At 43.2% G+C, this 26,135-nt stretch overlaps 1 protein-coding gene across 2 annotated transcripts in view; it reads left to right on the top strand.

The window, feature by feature from the left end:
• The window catches only part of LOC115366774 (N-acylneuraminate cytidylyltransferase-like), a 71,957-nt gene that overhangs the window by 33,804 nt on the left and 12,018 nt on the right, over positions 1 to 26,135 (top strand). For both annotated transcript variants that reach the window (XM_030062395.1, XM_030062394.1), the window contains 3 exons: positions 10,796 to 10,932; positions 17,922 to 18,016; positions 19,185 to 19,356. In XM_030062395.1, coding sequence (XP_029918255.1) covers positions 10,796 to 10,932; positions 17,922 to 18,016; positions 19,185 to 19,356 — 404 coding nt within the window. The remainder of the gene's footprint in view (positions 1 to 10,795; positions 10,933 to 17,921; positions 18,017 to 19,184; positions 19,357 to 26,135) is intronic.

The following is a 26,135-nucleotide window of genomic DNA, read 5'->3' on the forward strand; positions in this document are numbered from 1 at the left end:
CACTAAAACAGAAGCGGAGTCTCATGCGGGGTTGAAAGCCAAGGAATAGAAATGGGTTTTAAGACGAGTTTTAAAAATGGACAGAGAGAATCTTAAAATGAATCCTAAAGTGCACAGGCAGCCAGTGGAGGGAGGCCAGGATGGGAGTTATGTGCTCCCTCTTACGTACTCCAGTTAGAAGGCATGCGGCTGCATTTTGCACCAACTGGAGACGTGCGAGGGAGGACTGGCTGACTCCAAAATAAAGTGCATTGCAGTAATCTAGCCAAGATGTAATGAAGGCATGGATCACTGTTTCAAAGTGCTGACGTGCTAAGAAAGGTTTGACTTTTGCCAGCTGTCGAATATGGAAAAAGCTGGACTTTACTACTGAGCTGATTTGCCGATCCAATTTAAAATCACTGTCCATTTTAAAAAAAGTTTGAGACTGTTTGCTTTAAAAAATCTGCCAAAGGGCCCAAGTCAACGGGGTGTGTGTGTGTGGGGGGGGGGGGGGGGGGTTCACAAAGGCCACTGGGACCAAACACCATCACTTCTGTTTTTTTTTTTTCTCATTAAAATTTAAGAAGTTTAGGGCCATCCAGGCTTTGATGTCTTCAAGACATGCCAGAAGTGGTGTGCGTGAGAAGGCATTTTTCTTTTTTAGTGGCACATATATCTGACTGTCGTCAGCATAAAAGTGGAAAGAGATGCCATGCCTTCTCAGGATGGATCCTAGGGGTAGTAAATACAGGGAGAAAAGCACAGGCCCTAAAATCGACCCCTGTGGCATCCCATATGGCAGAGGCGCAGAGCTGGATTCTGAGTCACCAAGTCTCACACTCATACTCCTGTCGGCCAGATAGGACTTGAACCACTCCAGTGCAGTACCGCAGATGCCCACTAGGTGGCGTAACCGAGCCACTAGAGTGTTGTGGTCCACGGTGTCAAAAGCTGCTGTCAAGTCCAATAAAACAAGAACTACATGGTCACCGGAGTCATTTGCTAAGAGGATGTCATTAAACACTTTTAGCAAGGCTGACTCGGTGCTATGCAGATTTTTAAAGCCAGATTTAAAGACCTCCAGGACATCATGTTCATCTAAATATGACTTGAGTTGAGCATGGACAACTTTTTCTAAGATTTTAGAAATAAAAGGTAGCTTGGAGATAGCCCTGAAATTGACCAGCACGCTGCCATCAAGGCCAGGTTTTTTAAGTAGGAGCTGGACCACTGCATGTTTAAAACTCAGGGGAACAACACCAGAGGCCAGACTACTGTTCATAATGGCCAGAACCGACTGCCCTATACTGGGAAAAACTTTTTTCAGGAAACCAGGAGGGACCACGTCACACAACATTAAGCCTGAAGGCTTAATATTGCCAATCAGATCTTCTAAAAATAATAAAGACACCGGCTCAAACTCCTCAAAAGCTGCAGAACAAGGAACAGGGACAGAGGGGTCAGATGCAGGAGCTGGGATGAGAGCCCTTACAGTCGCAACTTTATCAATAAAAAAGTGCAGGAAGCTATTGCAAGTTTCAGGAGATGCCTCCAAGCTGACAGGCTGTGGGGCATTTAGAACAGTGTCAATGGTTTTGAATAATACACGTGGGTTATGGCGATTTCACTCAATGAGGTTTGCCAGGTATTTTCTTTTAGATTCCTTAACTGTGTCCTAGTAGCAGCGCCAACAGTCCTTGAGGATTTGGAAGGAAACCTGCAGCTTGTCCTTCTTCCACCTCTGCTCAACTTTGCGGCACTCCCGTCTAGCTGCATGAGTTATCTCATCAAACCAGGGCTCAGATTTAGACTTGGGCTGCACAGTTTTTATTGGAGCCACAGAGTCCAGTATGGTTCGGCAGGAAGAGTTAAACCAGGAACTGAGCTCCTCTGTGTTAGCAGAGGCAGGACGGACACAGAGCTGATTAAAAGTCACAGATAACTGACCAGCAGTTAGAGTTAAAAATCCGAACAGAGGCACCAGATTTAACATCAGCACAGGAGAAAGCAGCTTCAAACACAACAGGCATATGATCAAAAATCACATCGTCACAGATCTCCAAGTTAGACACAGATAAACCATAAGAGAGGACAAGGTCTAATGTGTGCCCATGTTCATGTGTGGGACCAGACACACACTGCACCAAATTAAAAGAGTCAGTAAGGCTTAAAAAGTCCTTCACCAACGGCTTATCAGGACAACACACGTATATTAAAATCCCCAAGGAAAATGGCACGATCATACTTTGGCATGATTTCAGCCAGGAGACCAGAAAAGTCCATCAGAAAGTCCTTATTGTATTTGAGGGGTCGGTATATGACTGCGCACAGCACCGGGTCGGAGCGACCCACCTCAAATAAAGTCACTTCAAAGCTGGAAAGTGGGGATAAAACGGTGCGCTGCTTACATTTAAAAACGTTTTTATAAACCACCGCCGTCCCTCCTCCATGACCCGACGTTCGCGGGGAGTTAAAATACACTATATTACCAAAAGTATTCGCTCACCCATTCAAATGATCAGAATCAGGTGTCCTAATCACTTGGCCTGGCCACAGGTGTATAAAATCAAGCACTCAGGCATGCAGACTGTGAAACAAGACATTTGGAAAGAATGGGCCGCTCTCAGGAGCTCAGTGAATTCCAGCGTGGGAACTGTCATAGGATGCCACCTGTGCAACAAATCCAGTTCGTGAAATTTCCTCGCGCCTAATATTCCACAGTCAACTGTCAGCTCTATTATAACAAAATGGAAGCGTTTGGGAACAACAGCAACTCAGCACGAAGTGGTAGGCCACGTTAAAGTGACGGAGAGGGGTCAGCGGAATGCTGAAGCGCATAGTGCAAAGAGGTCGCCGACTTTCTGCACAGTCATTGCTTACGAGCTACAAACTTCATGTGACCTTCAGATTAGCCCAAGTACAGTACGCAGAGAGCTTCATGGAATGGGTTTCCATGGCTGAGCAGCTGCAGCCAAGCCACACATCACCAAGTGCAATGCAAAGCGTCGGATGCAATGTTGTAAAGCACGCTGCCACTGGCCTCTAGAGCAGTGGAGACGCGTTCTCTGGAGTGATGAATCACGCTTTTCCATCTGGCAATCTGATGGACGAGTCTGGGTTTGGAGGTTGCCAGGAGAACGGTACATTTCAGACTGCATTGTGCCGACTGTGAAATTTGGTGGAGGAGGAATATGGTGTGGGGTTGTTTTTCAGGAGCTGGGCTTGGCCCCTTAGTTCCAGTGAAAGGAACTTTGAATGCTTCAGGATACCAAAACATTTTGGACAATTCCATGCTCCCAACCTTGTGGGAACAGTTTGGAGCGGGCCCCTTCCTCTTCCAACATGACTGTGCACCAGTGCACAAAGCAAGGTCCATAAAGACATGGATGACAGAGTCTGGTGTGGATGAACTTGACTGGCCTGCACAGAGTCCTGACCTGAACCGATAGAACACCTTTGGGATGAATTAGAGCGGAGACTGAGAGCCAGGCCTTCTCGACCAACATCAGTGTGTGACCTCACCAATGCGCTTTTGGAAGAATGGTCAAAAATTCCTATAAACACTCTCCTCAACCTTGTGGACAGTCTTCCCAGAAGAGTTGAAGCTGTAATAGCTGCAAAAGGTGGACCGACATCATATTGAACTCTATGGGTTAGGAATGGGATGGCACTTCAGTTCATAGTATGAGTAAAGGCAGGTGAGCGAATACTTTTGGTAATATAGTGTATAAACATCCAGCAGGTAAAAGTTCGACCAGAACGCTGGACTCACCGGCACCGATCCAAGTCTCTGTCACACAGAGAAAATCCAGGGCACGGAAGCTAAAGAAATCCCTCAGGAAGAAAGTTTTGTTCACCAGGGATCTGGCGTTCACCAAGCCAATCCTGCAGGGGGCTGGGGCCCATAGTCCAGTGGATCGGGAAGCCCGGGGTAACGTCCTCAGGAGCCGATGGTCGACCCTGCGCTGAGAGACCCGGGGAGGGCAGAGGCGGCAGGGCCGGAGTCCCTCAAATAAGCCGGCGACGGGCACCAGGCAGGCGTCGATTGGGTCGAGGAAGCGTCGGGGCACAGTGTGAGGATATAATAATCCATATCCTATTCGGGGAAATGGACGAAGAGCGTGTCAGCCAGAGCTTCAGCTTCACCAGCCGACTACCGCGGCTGCCGCTGGCGACGGGGACGCTTCCGCCGAGAAGGTAGGGCCGAGGCCCCGCACAGGTGAGGCGGAATCCCTGCCAAGAACGGGGGCAACGTATTTCCACCATCATGATTAAAATCAGTGAAATTCCCGATTCCCTGCCGGAGAAGTAAAAGAGACTGGCAATCATACACCAGCAGAGACTGGATTTGTTTAGTGCCAATGGTTAAAAATAATAAAAACACAAAGCATTGCAGGAGCAGCAGACGGCCAGCCATACACACTGGCGCCATCTTGCCACTGGTGAGAACTGATCGTGCTTTTGGACAATAATAACTGTTCGAAGGACATGAGTGACTGTAGCTTCATCCTGTGCCTGTCTACCTGTGTACACAGGTACCAGTGCTGACCTGTGGAGGCTACGCGAGCGGCAGAGACGAAAGAGGAGGCGGCGGGGGAAGAGATCGGGGCTATGCGTGAGGCTGAAAGCTAACCTCTACAAACTTCGCACCAATTGGATTACTACTACTAGCTCGACACAAACGCTCCAGACGCTGTTGTGGAATTAGCAGGCTACACCATCTACAGGGCGTACCGTAACATGCACTCCGGTAAGAGCGGGGGGGAGGACTTTGTGTCTACATAAATAGCAGCTGGTGTACCCAAGCCAGCATTATTGACACACACTTCTCACCGGGAGTAGAGTATGTGATGTTAGATCAGGTCTACACTAGCATACCAGATGCCTACAAAGCTTGCCCCCTTCCACACCTGGGGCTATCAGATCAGAGTGTGGTCTGAGGAGTTACCTCAGCACTACAGGGCTGTTTTGATGTCACAGTCTGGGATGTGTTCGCTGAAGGGGCAGGCCTGGAAGAACACACAGAGGCTGTGCTTAGTTACATCAATTTCCGTGCTGAGACTGTGACTGAAAATAAGACCATTAAGGTGTTTCCTAACCAGAAGCCATGGTTTCATGGCAAGGTCGGGGCCCTGCTCATAGGAAAGGGACTCTGCTTTTAAATCAGGAGACACGCAGGCCTACAGAGAGGCACGGAGCAGACTGAGGAGGGGCATTACGGAGGCCAACGGACGGTACAAACATTGCATTGAGGAACACTTCCAGATCAATGACTCAAGGCGAAATGGGCAGGGAATAAGGACCATCACAGGCTACAAGGATAGCCATACAGCCTCATCTCCCAAGGAAAACAACCTTCCAGACACCCTGAACAAGTTTTTTGCTCATTTTGATCAGAGGAGCAGAGAGGCTGACATCCACCCCACACTCCCGGAGAGGGACCATCACATAACACTGCAGCAAAAACAGGTCAGCTCCATCCTACACAAAATTGACACCAAGAGGGCGGCTGGACCAGATGGGGTTCAAGGACAGATACTGAAAGCCTGCGCAGACCAGCTAGCAGTGGTATTCACCACCATATTCAACCTCTCGCTTAAACTGTGTGAGGTCCCCACCTGCCTTAAGACTGCCACAATCGTTCCTATTCCCAAAAAATCCATAAGTGAACTGCCTCAATGACTATCATCCAGTCGCTCCGACTCCAATCATTATGAAATGCTTTGAGAGACTGATTCTGACCAACATCAAAGCTGCCATACCTGTCGAACTAGATCAACATCAGTTTGCATACCGCACAGGTCGACAGAGGTTGCAGTAATAACAACTCTACACACTGCCCTGGCACATTTAGACCATGAAGACACATATCTAAGGATGCTGTTTGTAGATTTCAGTTCTGCATTCAATACAATTATACCTCACAAGCTGGTGCAGAAATTGAGCAATCTGGGCCTGGGCAGTTCACTGTCTACCTGGATATGGGACTTTCTGAGCAACAGACCTCAGCGTGTCAGGATAGGAGACTGAACCTTGTCCACCCTGGTGCTGAACACAGGTACACCGCAGGGGTGTGTCCTCAGCCCATTCCTGTACACCCTTTTCACCCATGACTGTTCACCCATACACACCTCCAATACCATTGTGACGTTCGCAGACGACACCACAATTGTAGGACTGATAACTGCGAACAATGAGAGAGCCTACAGGGAGGAGGTGTGCAACATCTGGCAGAGTGGTGCTCTTGGAAAAACCTGGACCTGAACACATCAAAAACAAAAGAAATGATTGCGGATTTCAGGAGGACAAGATGCACTGAACACTCTGCCCTCCACATACGTGGCAAAGAGGTGGAGAGGGTGGAGAGTTTTAGGTTCCTGGGAGTGCACATTGCGGCCGACCTCACCTGGTCAATGAACATCCAGCATCATGTGGGAAAGGCCCAACAGAGACTATATTTGCTAAGGAAGCTAAAACAGGCTCACTTGCCACAGCAGCTGCTCATAAACTTCTACAGAGCCACCACTGAAAGCATCCTAACATACTGCTGCACGGCATGGTACAACAGCTGCACAAAGGAGGATAGGAAGGACCTGCAGAGGGTGGTGAGGGCGGTGGAGCAGGTGATTGGTAGCACACATTTACACTGGCTGTCTTCACAAGAAGGCCAGTTGTATAATAGATCCCACACACCCTGGTCACTGCCTATTCTCTCCACTTCCATCAGGAAAGAGACACCGGACAATTAAAACAAAAACAAACAGGCTAAAAAAACAGCTTTTATCCACAGACTGTGAGGCACCAGCACTTTGCACTTACATGTTTTTATTTATTTATTTATACATGATTGTGCAGCATTGCACTTCTGTGGGCTTTTCTGTTGTGTGCATTGTATTGTTTGTATTATATTCTGTTGTGTGTGAATGATATTTTATTCTGACTTAACTGAGACTTCGGTTGCTTTTAAACTACTTTCACTGTTTTTTCAAACGATGACAATAAATCTATCTATCTATCTATCTATCTATCTAAAATGCCACTGGTGCTGGGGGTTGGGGGGTGACCTCACAGACATACACAGACACACATTTATGTAGCACAGTGTGGTGCTGCAATCTAGTGGTTCTCTTTTTTTAACTGCATCATATCATCAGCTGAAACATTCTTCAAACTTAAACTGTGTTTTCTCCCAAAGTACAACAGATATTAAGATGATGTTTTATACACAAAAAAAATTCCACTGGTGCTGACCTGTTTAAACTTGAAATAGAAAGATATTAATAATTTTGATAGTTAATAAAATTTTCTCTTTTCTATAGAGACGCAATATGTGGTTACCATGTTTATGATAACATGGACAATAACGCCTTTTTTCTTATTAATTTAATTTGACTTTTTACTAAGTTTCATATCCATTAATGTAAATTTGCCGGCAAGAAGCCACAATTCTCTGTAGCATTATGGAGCATTATTTTTTTGCTATTTCTTTATCACAAAACAAAAAGGCAATCAGAACTGTTAGTGTGTAACAGTTTTAATGTCTTTGTCACTTTGTTCACTGTGATACGCCTGTTTTTTTTTTTTTTTTTATTTTATTTTGTTGTTCTTTTTTGGTGCCTTATGTTTTTTGTTGCATATCACAGACAAGTGTTGTTTTGAGGCTGTTATCACTGGATTAAGCATAAGATTATGAAAAAGATTGATGTGTCATATGTGCATGTTTGTTAGAAATTACGTCCGCTCGGAGCCCAAAACAAGCGGCTGTTTGGACCAGGGAGTCCTAGTAAACCTGTTTTGAAAATGACGCCACTGGCTTCTAACAGCTGTAACATTCGAAGTAGGCATCAGTTTCCCCCACACTTTAGATTGGTGGATTGATGAGAAGACAATGAACATTTAATAATGATGATAAAATGATGATGATGTAGTATGCAGAATAGTAATATGTGTCTGCTTAGCAGCAGGCACATCATAATAATAGGTATGCAGTATGAGTACGACAGATTTATGACAGATTTTATATGCCAGATTTTATATGCCAGATTTTATATAGATAGATAGATAGATAGATAGATTTTATTGTCATATGCCTTCTTTGCTTTACAAGGTAGGCACATAATAAATAGTGACAATAACATAAGTTATTATGTTATAAGTTATATGTTATAAGTTATGTTATAAGCTTATGTTATAAGTTATAACATAAGCTTGTACATAAGTGTACAAGCTTACAGCTTGCCCAATAATAACAAAAGAAGAGAGCTTAAGTGTCATGCTGAAGCAAGCACACTAATAACGAGCACAGTGATGTTTCACCTTGACCAAGATTAGGCTACACCATAACTAACCTGCTGTGGGGAACAGTATCACCTCAGGTTGCGCTATTGAGGTATGTAAAAATCTGGACCTCATCCTGACACATTAAATGTCGCTTTGACTTCACTAAGTCTATAAATATTGTCATGTGAGCTTTTGCATCTAAAACATGTCTATCCTCCAACATTTTCAAAAATTTTAATGGCCACTGCACAATTTGTTTCAGTTTCACATTTGATAAAACTGCATTATTTTCTTTGTGAATGAATGAGCAGCAACAACTATTTATATGGAAGTAAGACTAATTGGGGGTATGCCAATCTCCATTTATGGATGATTGTGGGAGTGGGCATTATGTGTGTGCATATGCGAACAATCAAACAATAACTGAGATGTATAAAACTGTGCATAATTGGTTTTAGAACTCTGAGTAAAGAATGCCTATGTATATTTCTGCTTTTGTGTTTATACAGATGTTTAGTCTTGAATCTAAATCTACTCCTGCATCTGGCCCTAGATCAAAAACTACTCCGGATGTAGCTCTCAAATCTGGACAACATTAATGTTGAGCCCTAAAGATTTATAAACAAGTTTCAGAATTGTAAATATTTATTCAAGGTTTATATTTACTTGTGTATGTGATTTATTTGTCTGTAGTAGTCCAATGGGAAAAGTAACTCAAAACTGTAATTTAGGGCACTATTTTCTGGCTCTAACTTGTGTGTGCACAAAAATAGGCTGTGTAGTAAAAATGTGGCTTTAAATATGAAATGAATGAATGCTCTGAGTCTACACATACACTAGACCGGACCCTGTTTTAGTGCAAAGTGAAGAATAAGATGCTAATAATACAGGGTGTCCATAAAGTCTCTTTACAATTTAACAAATACAGTAGTGGAAAAAAGTTTTCGGACACCCCATGCATTTGTGAAATATTGCATTAAGAATCACTCTTAGGTCTTCAAGTGCAATTTCTTTTAGTACAGTCACAGCCAAAATACTAAACAAATCCTAAAAAAAAGCCATTAAAAACTTAAAATTGATTGGTTCCATAAAAATACGTAAGAAGTTTTGAGTATTGGGTCATTTTGGTACCAGTGATGAAGGTCGTTCTTTTTATTAAAAGACACAATTTTTGTTGCCAAGCTTCGTGTCTATATAAAGCCAGCACATTTGAAAGTTTTTCAGACACAAAAATGGCTAAAACAAGGAACCTAACGCAGGAAACACGCCTGAAGATAAAGATTCTCAGCCAGGAAGGGTACAGCTGCCGCCAGATAGCCAGGAAGTGCAGATGCAGTCCTTCAGCAGTTGGATACACTCTGCAGAAATACAGACAAACCAACAGCTTGGAAGACAAACCAAGATCTGGGCGTCCAAGGGTTTCTTCAGCAAGAAATGACTGCATCCTGATCCGCATGTGCAGGCAAAACCGCCGAATGACATCACAGGAGCTTCAGCAGCAGTGGTCAAACCAAACTGGTGTCCAGTGTTCCACCCGCACTGTACGTGGCCGACTTTTAGATCATGGCTTAAGGTCCTACAAGGCTATCAAGGAGCCCCTGATCAATGAGACACAGAGGCTAGCCCAGTGTCACTGGGCCCAGGCACACAAGAACTGGACAGCCAGGAATTGGAAGAAGATTCTGTGGTCAGAAGAATTTGTCAAGAATTTAGTTTTGTTAGTTTTTCTTGTAAACAATAACCAAAAAAATATAATTTGTATTTGTTTGTATCTGTCTAATGCAGCCACACCTTTTGAAACACAAAAAAGATTTTTCCATAAATATTTCATGATAATATTTGAGATTGTGCAAAATTTTAAGGGTGTCCGAAAACTTTTTTCCACCACTGTATATTACAAAAGAAAATGAATAGACAAATCTGTGTAAATTATTACAAAATGATTTGAAAGTAGATATTGAAGTTTTTGCCTCATTGTGGGCACCATTAGTTGCACGAAGCACATCAAGACGGTACTCGATTTCTTGCCATGTTCGCTGTAGCATAGCCTCATCAATGGTGGCAATGGCATCAGTGATCTTTTGTTTCAGGTCGTTGATGTCCCGTATCTTTGTTCGATACAAGATATCTTTAACATAACCCTGTAGTTTTGCTGAGTCTGCGTATCTGACTTTGTTTCAATAAACCACAATACACACTGTGCCTTTTCTTGCGGGGTAGCCATTTTTTAGGGGTTTATTTAACAGAACCTTTTTCATCAACAGGGCACCTGAAATACACAAATTCAGTGTGGTTAAAAACTTGATAACCACAGAGTACATAGAACAAATCTGATTAACACATCTCATCAGTTGCTTTTGTAATAGATTTTTTTAAATTGTAAAGAGACTTTGTGGACACCCTGTAGAGCCTCTGATCTATCTTTTGAATCCACCCTGATAAAGTGTGTGCATATAATAGTATCAGTTAAAGCAATGCATTGTAGAAATGCCCTTGCTCTCCATAACCCTGCTCTCCTCTTTTCCGTTCCTAGCTGGTGACATGACCAAGCCACTAAATCTAGATCCTGCCAAAAGACCGCGACGTCAGGACTGGGATGGAGAACTCTGTGAGAATGGATCCTTCTACTTTGCCACTAGAGACCTCCTAGAGACTAAGGGAGCTCTGCAGGTGATGGCTGCACAGTAAACTGCAGATTTATATTGCATGAATCTTTTCTTCATAGGTACATGTTTGTTCTTCAAAGTCGTAGATAACCATGGCACCGTGACATGTTTTGTTCTGAGTGGGGGCTGTGGGTCTGGAGGTGACTGGTGGGACCAACCCAGTGTATGCTGGAATTGAGGTAGAGGTGTCACAGGCTAATGGTGTCTATTTCTTTATGTGGCCCTCTTTATCTGTGTCTTTGTGTGGCATTTTCCTCTCTCTCCTACCCGATTTTGTGGTGTGTTTTGCTTCAGCTGAAAAGACACACGTGGAGATTTTGTTACACCACGTTGTTCGGTCCGGGGCAGATGTCTGCCAGGAGTTGATGATGTTTAGCTGTTTGAGGGACACTTTGAGGTGATCTTTCAAGCATTTCTTCTGCCCGCTGACTAAACAGTTTTCCTCACTATACATAGTTCACCACACAGGAGATGCGTTGGCAGACGGATGTCAAACATGCAGAGAACATAGCATGCCCCACTGCAGGAAGGTGTAATTGCTGGGGGTGTGGGCCCGCTTCAGGACTTGTATTTAGGATTTTATCCTGCCGCCTGATGTTTAGGAGCTGGTGAGGACAGCTTAGATGACAGTGGTTGAGCTGCTTGGTATGTCTAACATGAAGTCAGGACTTCTGCATGACTTGGATAAAAGTGAAAAAGAGCACCGTCACCTTCAATCCTGTGCAGGCCCATGTGCAAGAGCATCCAATAACAAGACAGTCAACATAGCTAGAGATGAGGCTGGATGCAGTGCATGGCCTGTTTTGATGATATTTCCCCCCACCAAGGACTATACTGGCTCACCAGGGATTTTGAGCCAAGTCTGCGCCTATGGTAGCAGCTAGAAGGCCAGCTCAGCTAGAACTAGCTGCAGCCACGTCTAACCAGTCAGACATTAAATTACACGTATGGGCAGACAATAAGAGGTCAAATAACATTCTAGACTAGGGATGTCATGAGAACTGACACTTTGGCACCAAGTCAATGCCAGTAGTCCAAAAATATGACGGTACCTGTTTTTCTGTGGTACCGTAGGTACTGTAGGTACCAGATGTATTTATTTAGATTTAGCCTTCAGCGGCCAGCAACGTATTTTTCCAGAACTGACAGGGGCGGTATACATATGATTTATGCCTCTCAAGTATGCACCAAAGAAGAGAAAAACACGTGAAAGATGGCTCCTCTGGACTTCTGGTTCGACAAGCTAGGTCATGGCAGCATAGGAAACTCGCTTTCGACACTTTGAATGAAAGTTTACCCACAGCAACCTGAATACTTAAAAAAAAACTCGAGTATAGTTGCAGGGCTTGATATTAACTTTTTGAGGCACTTGTCCAAAGGACAAGTGAATTTACCTTTCACTTGTCCGAGTAGAGAAGTCACTTGTCCGGGTATAATTGACAAAAATTTACATTTTTCATTTTTTTTTTTTACGATTGCAGAATACAGATGAGCAAACAATTGAAAGCATCCAAATAGTGACAACATGTAAATAATTCAGTTAATTTTATTAATGTTGCTAACAACAACAAATTTCATTTTCATATTCATTTACATGTACTGTATACAGGCAATTCAGTGTCTTGCCAATGAATGTTCACAATGTAGAGTTAAGCCTACCTGTTGCATTTTTAACAGGGTCAACATAAAGTCAAGGTCAATGAAAAGGTACCCTCAGAACACAAACTTGGGTCAAACTGAGATATATTTGGACTACTATTCATCACTATTCATCACTTTACATAGAGCTAAGATTAGTAGTGAATTATATTAAATATTTGCCAAATGAGTTAGTGTATGTTTATGAGTTGACAAGCTGACAAGTCAAATCAGAAGGTCACACACACATACAAGCACAAGCTCGCACACACACACACACACACACACACACACACACACACACACACACACACACACACACACACACACAGGATGTTGAAAATGGATGTTGAACATTTACCTAAAGAGAATTTTGTCTTAAAAGAATTAAAGATTATATACTTCATTGCTTGACATGTTGTCTTCTTCTAATTGAATGAAGGTCATTTAAAAATCTTAAGTTAGAATTTGTGGGTGGCCTTTACAGGGGTTCTGCAAGTCCATAACTGTCATAATATGTCTTAAATTCATTTCTATAAGTAGTAGACATAAAAAGTCATTAAAGAGTCTTAAAATTAATTTCTATAAGGCATTAAAGGCTGTGGCTTTGTTAACAGAAAAGAGCTGCCTCCAAACAGTTTTGTTCATGAGCTATGATTGCGTTAAGCAAAATAGAGAAGGGCCTCATTTTGGACTTTGACTGGGCCCTCCAAATCACTAACACCGGCCCTGTGTACAGTGCCAGTGCAGTTGTTGTAGTTTTTTTTCTTGGTGCTTTTCCCGGACCTTGGCCAGGTTGCAGAGCCTTGAGAAACACCGTAGCTCTTTCTCTGCTCTCTGTGCATGCACATGTGCGCGCGAGTTGGACGTGTCACGGGAAAAAACAACGTATTTGTTTCAAATCAGTGTTCTGAAATTTCTGAGTGTCTTCATTTAGCTACAATAGCCTAAATCAGGGGCACGTAATGTTTAGACACTGTATTTTATTTTATTTTATTTTATTTCATCTATGATTTTGAACTTGTCCAGTTCCAGTGGGGCAAGTAAATTTCTCTTCCACTTGTCCTACAAAAAAATCTACTTGTCCTTGACAAGCGGACAAGTGTTAATGTCGAGCCCTGCAGTTGGAGGTGCGATTGTGGGTCTCGAGAATGCCTAGAAGTAAGTCGAAAAAGTCAATGCAGTCGGAGTCACAACATCAAAAACATAGACATAAACGACAAGAAAATTAACTGACTGGCTGCCATTGACGTCTATAGACGTCAATTCAAATCCAAACGTTAACTTCCAAAAAAGGCATGCAACGTTAATTAGACTTTTCAATGGGGTGGGCTAGGAGGGGACCGGCGAAGTTTGTGCTCGAATCTGCATCAGAAAGGATCAAAACGATAGAGAGAAGGTAGAGAGGAGAGAGAGAAAAATGTTGCAATGTCGCAAGTTTAGGCAGCTTATGCTAGAACAGAGTGTGTGTCGCTGTGATTCTAGTAAGAAGACGGGAGCAAACGTGAGAAAGGATTCTTCGAATTCCAGTGACTCCGATGGTTACCATGGAGACGAGCGACCTAGGCAAGTTGCGCTAGCCGTGGAGGCTAATGTTGCGTTCAGGCGCCGTCTAAAAAAAAAAAAAAAGAAAACTGACCACCAACCCCGGCTTTGTCATAGCTCACGGCAATCTAGTCGCGTTTCACCGCAGCCCAGCCCTGTTTACATAATTATTCTGTGAATAGTTGAGTTGTCTGAAAATGGCTGGCACCCAATGAGTTAAAGAAGCACTTAGAAAGAAAAAGAATGAAATAGATCTATACAAGAGATATACAAAAAAAGTTAATATTTACAGAAATATTATGAAGGGGGAGGGAAAGCCAGTAAATTGTTATCTTATACCCCTTTTCCACCAAAGCAGTTCCAGAGCTAGTTCGGAGCCTGTGCCTGACTTGGCACTGGTTCTTTGTTTTTCCACCACCCAAGCACCGGCCAAACTGGTTCCAAATCGGTTCCAGGCTAAACAGGGGCCAGAGAAAGAACCGATGACGCGACCCACCACGTCATTGGTGGGCGGGGTTACAGACCCAAACGGGAACAGCGAACGCTATAAACATATAGCTAAACGTAGTCGTCGTTCGTTCCGACCACGAATACGACGGCTAGCCAGCGATGATTGCGTTTTTCGCCTCTGGACCGCAATGTAGGCTTGTAAACACACGAGCAGTACTTGCATCGCTACGATGGGTCGTCCATGTTTGTTATTGTGATTCCGAGTGAGTGTCTTGCACACCCACGTGATCACATTTTACGCTGACGTAATGACGTGGCTCTGACTTGGCTCCGCTTGGCTCTTGGCTGGTGGAAAAGCAAACCGGTTCTTTGTTGGAACCAGTTAAGCACTGGCTCTAGCACCAGCACTGAACTAGCACGAGGTTCTTTTTGGTGGAAAAGGGGCATTATAGGCTGAAAGAGCAATAGGCAGAGAATTCAGAGAATTCAAGCATCTTCCATAAAATTCGCCAAAACAAAAATCTCCACATTAAAAAACCAACTCATCATATCAGCTTCAGACAGCCAAAAGAGATCAGGATTTTTCATCTGGGTCCTTTCAAACAAAACATTTCTCAAATCACAGTATAAGGGGCAATGAAATACAAAATGAAATTCATCCTCAACAACATTGAGGTCACATAAAATATACAAACATGGACCTATGAACATCTTATACAGTGATATCAGCTGATTCTCTGCCTCTGTAGAGCAAGAGTGGGATAAGGTGGTTTGGAATGGGCAATACCCAACTAAGATATGCGTCATGCTCAACATAACTAACTTAAATCCATACCAATAGGCCTGCAGCCTTTTTCTTTTCATTTCTTTTTTCTTTTATCATGTCTTAAGACATTGCCATCTTTTTAATCATATGTTTAACAATTTCTAACTATTGAAAAGGGTAATAAACTTAGTATAGTCTATTAGTTATGGACTCATATATAATAGGCTGCTAGGCTGTCATCAAATTTAACCAAGGATTGTGAAATGAGGCAACCAATTTCAAATATTCAGGAGTAATTTACAGAATTTTCCATTTGGACAAAGTCTGGTAGCCCTTACAGCAAAGGCCACATCATTTTTTCTTGGACACTAGAATAACTAGAAAATGTTCACCTGATGTTGAGTTTTTACTGCCTAGAGAATTCACCAGTGTGTTTGTTACTGCTGTTTACATACCACCAGATGCAAATTCAAAAAGTGCACTCCAGGAATTGTATGAGGTCATCAGCAGTCACATGGCAAAACAGCCAGATGCTGTTATTATTGTTGCTGGGGATTTTAATCAAACAGACCTCAGAACTGTTTTGCCTAGATTCCACCAGCACGTCCACATCTGCACCAGAGGAAACAGCACACTGGACCATGTCTACACCAATGTTCCTGGCAGCTACAGAGCCCTCCCTCGTCCTCATTTTGGCCAGTCAGACCACATCTCCTTGCTTCTCTTGCCTACTTACATCCAGTTGACAAAAAGGGTCAAACCAACTGTAAAAAAATCTCCCCCGTGAAGCTGATTGGAAACTGAACACTCTGGGCATCAGTGCCACTCTCTGCAACTGGATACTGGACTTCCTCACAAGCAGACCCCAGTCAGTTTGGATTGGCAGTCTCTCCTCTCCACTCTAATGCTCAACACCGGAGCCCCCCAGGGCTGTGTGCTCAGCCCCCTCCTGTTCATGCTGTACACCTACGACTGCAACCCCCAACATGGAGAGAACTCTATTGTGAAGTTTGCGGATGACACCACTATCATCGGCCAGACTTCCAACAATGATGAGTTTTCATATCGGGAGGAAATCAACCATCTTGCAGAATGGTGCACAGAAAGTAACTTACTGCTCAATGTCAGCAAAACCAAAGAGCTGATAGTTGATTTTTATAAAAAAGGAGGCGAAGACACACAACCCTGTCTACATTAGTGGAGCTGAGGTGGAGCAAGTGAGCAGTTTTAAGTTCCTGGGAATCAACATAACAGAGAACCTGTCATGGACTTCACATATCTCTGCCCTGGTTAAAAAAGCTCAGAAACGGCTGTATTTCTTAAGGAAACTTAAGAAAGCAAAATTCCCATGCCAAGTTCTTGTCAACTTCTACAAACGAGCGATTGAAAGCATCCTGACTGGAAACATCACAAACTGGCATGGGATGTGAATGGCCCAGGACAGGAAGACTTGGCAACGAGTGATTAAAACTGCCCAAAACATCATTGGTACCCATCTACCAAGCATCAGTGATATCGGGGAGGTGAGGTGCCTGCACAGAGCCAAAAGGATACTAAAAGACAACACCCACACCAGCCACAGCCTGCTCACCCTGCTGCCGTCAGGCAAAAGATACAGAAGTATCCGCTGCCGTACCACCAGACTACAGAGCAGCTTCTTCTGTCAGGCTGTGAGACTACTGAATGCACCATCTGCACTCCTCCATGTTTAATAATTTTATTTCTTTATACAATCAATTAATCAATCAAGAGGGAATGACATTTTAATTTCATTATACAGTCTGTTGTATAATGACCAATAAACTTCCTTGTATCCTTGTAACTATCAGAGTTTTATTCTGAGGCTGCAGGGCTTTTAGTTATGTTAGCTTGCCTAGAACATTACAGTAAAACTAAAATGAAAATTGAAGCCCTTCTCTCCTTAAGGCAAGCATTTTTGATGGAGAGGCAGCATCTAAGCGGTTTTTGTATCAGCCATCATGTAAATCAAAATTCTGATATCAAGTATTGAACATTTTGAATATCAGCTGTGATAATCAGCCGGGGCCAAGAATTGGACAATACCAAATTTTTGGTGTACCGAGATGGAGAATAACTCCAGTTGTTGCAGATATCACTGTACTTAGTGTTACAAGGCAGTGACCTGCAGACTGACAAGTGAACAAAACAGACTTCATTGCAGCTGGTACAAATCAGACAGACAATATCTTTGTCAAATAACAGGCAGTCAAGTCATGACGTTTTTTCAACTCATCTAACACAGAAAGACCGGTCATAAAGATGCCAGAATTCTGACTTTGTGCTAGGCTTAGCGATAGCGCAGTTGTTTTGATTGACTTGCAAGATGGCAGAACAACACCGTGATATGGAACCTAAACCACGTGACTGAAAAACCTCTACAGTATTTATGTTTATCTATTGTATCTCCTTGGCTGTACAAAGTGGGATTTTAAGTGCAGCCACTTTGCCAAACTAAAATAAATTAGTTTCATCTCTAGTGTGGGAAACATGATAACTAGTGTGTTGCTGTCATTTTTTGAAATGTTCCTCTTTTTTCTTCTCCACCTTCTGTCTCACCATTCCTCTTTCTTCAGGGTGGTAAGATAGGCTACTATGAGATGCTGCCAGAGTATAGTGTGGACATTGATGTGGACATCGACTGGCCTGTAGCAGAACAGAGGGTTCTCAGGTGACACACACTCACAAACACATGCACTAGGAGGTACAGAAGGAGGCACACTATTCTGACGCTGCTGTTGCATTTTCTGAGCTTCTTGGCTTATTCTTCTGGACAGTCCCCTTGCTTGATTTAATGTATAGTGCCTTCTCTTTACAGTATTTTATAAAAGTGAGCATCATTCTTAACATTGTATTAACCTTACACATGAAACAATACAACTATTAAAGTATGCCTCAAGTATGTCAACTTTAAACCCCATAAACACTACGACTCCTCTTAACTAATGTGACTCTTAGAACTTTACACCAAAGATTCACAATGAGAGGAGTTGAAACTTGCAACTACAGTGGTCCCTCCCTATAACGCGGTTCACCTTTCGCGGCCTCGCAGTTTCGCGGATTTTTTTAGTGCAATTTTGCATGCTTTTTTTTTTTTTTTAACAGCCCATTGTGTTCTGCGTCCTGATTGGCTAAGGGAGAGCCTGCACATTGTGTTCTGCGTCCTGATTGGCTAAGGGACTGTAGACCATTGTCAATCAATCTCCTCTGTGCCGTGTCTCCTGTACAGTACAGAATGCGTTCATTCTTTAATACTGGACTTATTTTTCTACAAAGGTTTGAACTTTGAGAGTGTTTAAACAAGAGAGAAAAGTGAGAAAATGTTAATGCCTGTCTGAGAAAAGTGTATAAAGTGTGTAGTGAGGGGTTTTACAGCCTTAAAACATCTATAATAATTGTAAAAAATAAAGCTGACTACTTCACGGATTTCGTCTATTGCGGGCTATTTTTAGAACGTAACCCCCGCGATAAACGAGGGACCACTGTATTTGCAAAAGAAAGTTAGCACATATGGTCCTCCACATTACAACACCGGTTGGTTTCAAAACATTTTGTTTTAATTTTTGTTTTCACAGAGCAGTTTGTCAATGTCATTGTGTCACTAACATCATGAGAAAAAAAAGGTCACCAGCAACAATGTTTCATCAAAAAATTTGTTGACAAAATTAACAGTTCTCATGAGGAGTTTGCTCTCTCCCTTGCTCCAACCCCCCCACCCCATATGAACTATGTACAGGGCACTATATTGTCTAATAGATTGCATTCAGATTTTTTAACTAAAATGTTTAAAGAATGTCACTAGTCTTACTCTTTTTTCACCTTGTTTGTTCTTGCCTTAGGTATGGCTACTTTGGGCGGGACAAGCCTGAGGTGGTTCGGCTGATGTTGTGTAATGTGTCTGGATGTTTAACGGATGGAAAGCTCTATTTTTCTGTGTCTGGAGAGGAAATGTTGTCTGTCAATACCAGAGACACCATGGGAATCCGCATGCTGAAGAAAGAAGGAGTGGAGGTAATTTAGCCTGGCGCACTTTGTACAGCAGCATCGTCCAATCAACCAGTCATAGCATCGGCGATTGATGATTCCTTCCGGCAATTGACGATTAATTGCTTCCATTAATGGTGTTTAGGCAATTAAACATCCTTTGCTAGCGAGCTCTACTTGGGGCACACCTTTCATAGAATATAACAAGGCAACATGAATTCTGCTTGTACAGAAATCATAGCTGTTGCCATTGCTGTGGGCATTATGAAAATATAAGAGAAAAACATATTTTTGCCTTCATCATGGGGCATCCTGTCTTAACAAAATTTTCATAATATTAGTGGTAGGTGTAGAGTTAGGAGTGGAGCTAGAAGACAGGCATTTAACAAAAGGAGACATCCCTACTCTGCAGCCCCATGTTCACATGGGCTAATTCCCAATTGGCACAGCAAGTTCCTACTAGGGATGAGCCGGATACTCAGCTGAAACAAGTATCCGGTATCCGGATATAGCACTTTTGCCGAGTATGAGTATGATCCGAGTAATATGAGTCAATATCTGTGCTCGTGATGAATGAAAATCTTCATTAGGTAGCTGTCTGTGTCCACGTTGTGTGATAGGCCAGTCACACACAGTGCCCCTCCCCTACATACACACACACAGCTGTGCACCGCTCTCACACACACACACACACACACACACACACACACACAGCGACCCTCCCCTACGCCGTGTGCCCCACTCACACACACACACAGGGACAACCTCAGCTGTCACTCACTCAGGTGTGACAGCTCACGTCGCGTCTCTCTTCAGTAGCGGTCAGGTGTTTTCAGCTCGCTCTTCCCTCGGTCTGTAATCACTGATAGTCAGTAGAGTTTCTGCTAAACTTGATCGGTAACAGACGCGCTGCTTTTGAGCAGAGTTAGGGGTTGGGGCTGAATGCGACTGGCATCGTGTCTCTCACTGCCAACACAGTGGTCTTTTTTTTTTTTTTTTTTTTACCGTCTGCTCGCTCTTACCGGCTGGTTTCTGATATAAAGTCAGTTGGAAAACTTTGCTCGTAGCGGACGCGGTACAGAGTCACAGTCTTAACACACACACACACACACACACACACACACACACACACACCACTTACACACACATATTAGCTGAACACACAAAGTAGCCTATATTATTCTTTTGATTTTATTTTGGCTGCATGGACTGAGAGTCTGACACTTTCTCACTGTAGTTCATAAAAAATAAATATATTAGTAGTATAAATATTACAAATTAAGCTACATATCTATATAAATATATCTCTATCTATCTATGTATCTATGTATCTATCTATCTATCTATCTATATACACTGTCTCTAGTACTTCATAATTGCCTTCTGCATGTGTTGTATTCATTGATGCACTTAAGAATATTCATGTTCTGTGTTTATAAAAATCTTGTTTTGTAAATAGTTTGTTTACTATTGTGATCAAAAACATTGATCTGAAGCTTCTGAGGCTGTTCTTTAAATAGTTTCCCAATAAACAATAAATATAGCAACTTCTGATCAACCAGTATCAATTTCAGGCTTAAAATAACCTACCGGTTAAGCCTCACCCATTTCCGGCCAAACTCCACCAACTTCCGGCGTAAACTCCACCCACTTCCGGTTTAGGGCCCGCCCACTCCGAGTACGGATACGGATAATGTAGATGGTTAAACAGATACAGATACAGATAGTGGTGTACTCGCTCATCCCTAGTTCCTATGTATTTCACATTTCAGCTGGTGTATCAACTTCCACTGCTGTCTGCTATGTATAGCAAGCCAGTTAGCTGACTGTTGTGACTCAGTCTAAGCTGTATCTCAGTCATCTGTGAAGTTGATTTTTCAATGTTTTTTTTTAATTGCCCTTTTTGTTAATAATGAGCTCAAAGCTTGTGAAACAGTTGCATTTCAAAGATGTAAGGACAGCAGGACATCCTATCATTGCTATGTCACACAGAATATAAGCTTTAGCCAGGCTCAACTCCGTGCTCAGCTACCATACATTTCCCAAACAAGGAGAACTGTAGAAAAAGTAGGTAATTAATATTTGCAAGACAATTTTACCATCACAAATAGTGTATGCAGCTGACATTTTCAAAGTGCGGACCTAATTGAGCCTTCAACTGCATGGGAGTTGAATGGGGCTGCTATGGTGCCCAACACCTCCGACACTGGCCGGAGAGGCACTTTTTTTAATATAAAAAATCTCCTGCCTGATTCTTCCCGGCAGCTGAACTGTCAGCTGATGGATCAAATACAAGCTGAAGTGCATGTCTGCTACAAAGTAGCTGTATAATGAATAAAAACACAGACTGTGTACTCATTCATTTCACCATCCTCTGTTTTTTGTTGACCCGGTCTGTAATTTATGACACACATCAGGGCCATGACAGTGGAAGACTCCCCACCCACCTGCACATGCAAATATTCAAGTCAAATGTCAGGTTCAGGTTGATTAAATAATCTGAGCCTGAACCAACGTGATCGGGTCAAGCCTATAATAATTTGTGAAACATCAAAAAACATGTCAAGATGTGAAACATGTCAAAAGTCGGATGAGGCTGCAGAGTAGGGATGTCTCCTTTTGGTAAATGCCTGTTACAAGCCATTTTATTTTAATTTTTTATGTGGAAGGACTATCAAAGTAGGAATTTCATTGTAAGGTGTTACTATAAAATAGGTGTGGTTTGCTGAATTCAGGATTGAATGGTGACTATCATCATTGTGCATCGGTTAGGATGCGAGGAAAGAAATGCCCAAAATATGCAGGATTCAGTGAATGTTGATTTAGTATGCATAATAAAAAAAAAAGGAAAAGAACAAATAAAACAGACACACATGGGCTGGTGAAATTTCAGGTGGATCTGAGGAAACACAGGGATCTGGGGAAACAAAGAAAGACTAAGCAACACGAGATTAAAATATGGATTCTTAAAAAATGCACATGAACACAATAAATTACTCTTGGTGTTAACACTTAAAGGAAAAGGATTTGGACATCAGAAAATAACAAACAATAACTAACAGCAGCAGCTTAAATAGGAGTGGACAGTTGCATCAAATCAGGTAAACGAGTGGAGGTGGGATCAAGGTGCTATTGGTGATCAACTAATAGCGACCTATGAAGTGCACAAGGGTAAAAGAGGGTGAAAGGAATGGGGGAATCCAACAATCAGGAAATGGTGGTTTATTCAATACAGTAACTAATACAGTTTACTGTGCATACGACGATAAAACTCTCATTCTTTCAGTCTCTAATTCAGTTTTCCTCTTGATAAGCATGTATAACTTCAGAGACAGAGAGATTAAGAGAGATTGTGATTGTTATATGCACAGTAAAACAGGCGGTTACACCGTACAATGAAATTCTTACTTTGCTAGTCCTCCTTCCACACAAAAAATAAAAATAAAATGGTGTTAACAGGCAGCAGGTATTTAAAAAAAGAAAACATTCTTGGTCACTCCAGCCCCATTTTAATGTGCTGTCAATTACTGAAAATGCATTTCACATCTTTTACAGGCCCCGCCCAATCACACTCCGGCTCAAATTATTTAATTATTCCAGCAGGTTTAAGAGAGTTGTCTGCTTAAGTGGATAAATCAACCTGTAATATTTCTGTGGTATTCATCTAGTAACTGCAATACGCACATACACAGAGTTGCCTGTGATCTTTCTGTAGTATTCCTATTGTCACTCTATGACATCTAAGTTAGAAAGAGTGTGTTTAATCCTTCTGGGGTATGATATTTCAGAAAGGCTGTCACTGCCAAATTTTGTATGGAAGAAAAAAGTGCACATTGTCAATACATATTTTAGAGACCCCCCCAATTTGGGGGTTTGTAGAAGTGTAATACATGCACGATTACTTAAGTTACATAAAGCAAAACTTTAGATGTTGATGGAATAACTGGATTTGGAAGCCCCTCAGGAGGCTAGACAGCAAGATCTCTTGCAGGATATTGGTTATGTGGAATGAGGAAGAGAAAGAAAAGGAGCATGAGTTACAGCCTCATGGCATGGGTTTCCATAGCCGAGCAGCTGCATGCAAGCCTCATATCACCCAGTACAATGCCAAGCTTGCTGGGTGATGAAAGCCAGTGAGCAGTGGAAATGTGTTCTGTGGAACGACGAATCACTGTCCCTCTCTCTCGCTCTCTCTCCATGTGCATATATATATTTATATTAGGGCTGGGCAAGTTAACGTGTTATTATCACATTATTTCATTAGACTATTGACGCAGATATTTACTTTATCGCGCATTAACGCATGTTGCTCACATGCTTTTATTTTGTAAAAGTCTGTTGCTGGCTGCTGCGGTGTAGGGGTTAGACTCACACTCTGGAACAGTAGGTGGCGGTAATGCACCAATGAGCTGGCTGCCAGCCCAGCCGCCGTTCAAACAGAAGAAGAAGAAAGAGAAGAACGCTGGCTGCTGCGGAAACGTAATACATCTATGTGCGGAACCGGGAAAGAAAAACACGCGGGAAAACCAAAGCAGACATGGAGACAGGTAAAGCCACGGAGCTTTTAAATGGCCATTTTCATTTTAAAGTTCTTCCAGATGGCGGATATGACAGAAACAAGGTTATTTGTAACCACTGCCAAGCTGAACTTTCTTATCACCGGAGTACCTCAAGCTTAAAATATCACTTAAATACCAAACACACTAGACATCACCAAACAATTCAATGAATCTGAGATTGGAGCGAGGCTTCGGCAGACCACACTTAATGCAGTGTTTGGGAGAAGTACCGATAAACAAAAGCAAGAGAAGCTAACAAATGCCATGGCGAAGTGGATGGCTACAGACTGCAGACCAATTAGTGTTGTGGAAGATGTCGGTCTGAAAATGTTTTTCAGACCGATACTGGGATTCGGCGACTGTCCGACTTGATTTCGCTCCATGGAATCACCACTTCTAATAAATAAACAGTTAAGGTGCTGAGTGATGGATAATAAAATAAAATAAAATAAACAAGCAAGTAAGGTGCTGAGTAGTGGATAATAAATAAGCAAACAATTTAAGGTGCTGGGTAGTGGAGTGTTAAAAATAGAGCTATACTGCAGAGAGTTGTGAGTCTCTGTCAGACCGGTGTGAGTTATTGTACAGTGTGATGGCTTTTGGCAGGAATGATTTCCTGTATCTGTCCCTTCGACAGCGGAGCTGTAACAGTCTGTTGGAGAATGAGCTCCGCTGTCTGTCCAGTGTGTAGTGGAGAGGGTGATCAGGGTTATCCATGATAGATAACAGTTTGTTCAGTGTCCTCCTCTCCACCACAGCCTCCACAGTGTCCTATTTGCAGCCAATCACGGAGCCAGCCCTCCTGATCAGTTTATGGAGTCTGTTGGTGTCACTGGCTCCGATGCTGCTCCCCCAACAAACCACGGCAAAAAAGAGTACGCTGGCCACAACAGACTGGTAGAAGATCTCCAACATCTTGTTGCACACGTTGAAGGATCTCAGCTTCCTCAGGAAGTAGAGTCTTCTTGTAGACAGCTTCGGTGTTGGATTTCCAGTCCAGTCTGTTGTTGATGTTGATGCCCAGCTACTTGTAGACAGCTTCGGTGTTGGATTTCCAGTCCAGTCTGTTGTTGATGTTGACGCCCAGGTACTTGTAGTCCTCCACCTCCTCCACATCCTCTCCCAGAATACACACTGACTGTGAAGCCGTCCTCCTCTTCCTGAAGTCAATCACCATCTCTCTGGTCTTGCTTATATTCAGCCTCAGGTGATTGCGTCCAGCCCACTCCACAGAGTTATCCACCACTGCTCTGTACTCCCCTTCCCTTCCCTCACTTATACACCCAACATCAGCTGAGTCATCAGAAAACTTCTGCAAATGGCATGACTCGGAGTTGTACTGAAAGTCTGTGGTGTATAAGGTGAAAAGGAAAGGGGACAGCATAGTCCCCTGTGGAGCTCCTGTATCACTGACCACCGCGTCAGACAGAACACTGCCCAGACGGACAAACTGTGGCCTGCCTGTCAGGTAGTCAGTAATCCAGGAGACAATGGAGGTGTCGACACCCATCACCCGCAGCCTCTCACCCAGCAGCAGTGGCTGGATGGTGTTGAAAGCACTGGAGAAATCAAAGAATGTGATTCTCACAATGCTGCCACCACCATCCAGATGCATATGAGCTCGTTGCAGCAGGTAGATGACGGCATCATCAACTCCCAAATGGGGCTGGTAGGCAAACTGTAGAGGGTCTGGCAACTCCTTCACCTGCGGCCTCAGGTGGGCCAAGACCAGCCTCTCCAGCACCTTCATCAGATGAGATGTGAGGGCAACTGGTCGGTAGTCATTGAGGTCCGATGGAGTCGACTTTTTCGGGACAGGAACCAGGCAGGACGTCTTCTACAGCACCGGGACTCTCTCCTGACTCAGGCTCAGGTTGTAGAGGTGTTGGATGACAGAAGACAGCTGGCTGGCACAGGTCCTCAGGATCCTGGGGCTGATACCATCAGGTCCTGCAGCCTTCCTCTGGTGGAGTCTCTCCAGCTGTCTCCTAACCTGGCATGTCATGCGGGGGAGGGTGCTGGTGTCTTCAGTGGAGGAGGAGGTAGAGGGGGAGGGGGAGGAGAGGTGCTGCACAGGAGTACTTACCACTCCTGTGCAGCACCAAGGAAGACCAAGGGGTCTACTTTCGCAGACCTGGCGAGGCGGGGGCATAGCGCAGATGCACTTCACCAACTGGGTGTGGCCAGGCGGATTTTCCAAGTTTGGCACGCCGTTCTCAGTGGTGCAAGTACTCCGCCATCCCTCCT

This window comes from Myripristis murdjan, chromosome 10, assembly GCF_902150065.1.
Source record: "Myripristis murdjan chromosome 10, fMyrMur1.1, whole genome shotgun sequence".
Lineage (NCBI taxonomy): Eukaryota > Metazoa > Chordata > Actinopteri > Holocentriformes > Holocentridae > Myripristis > Myripristis murdjan.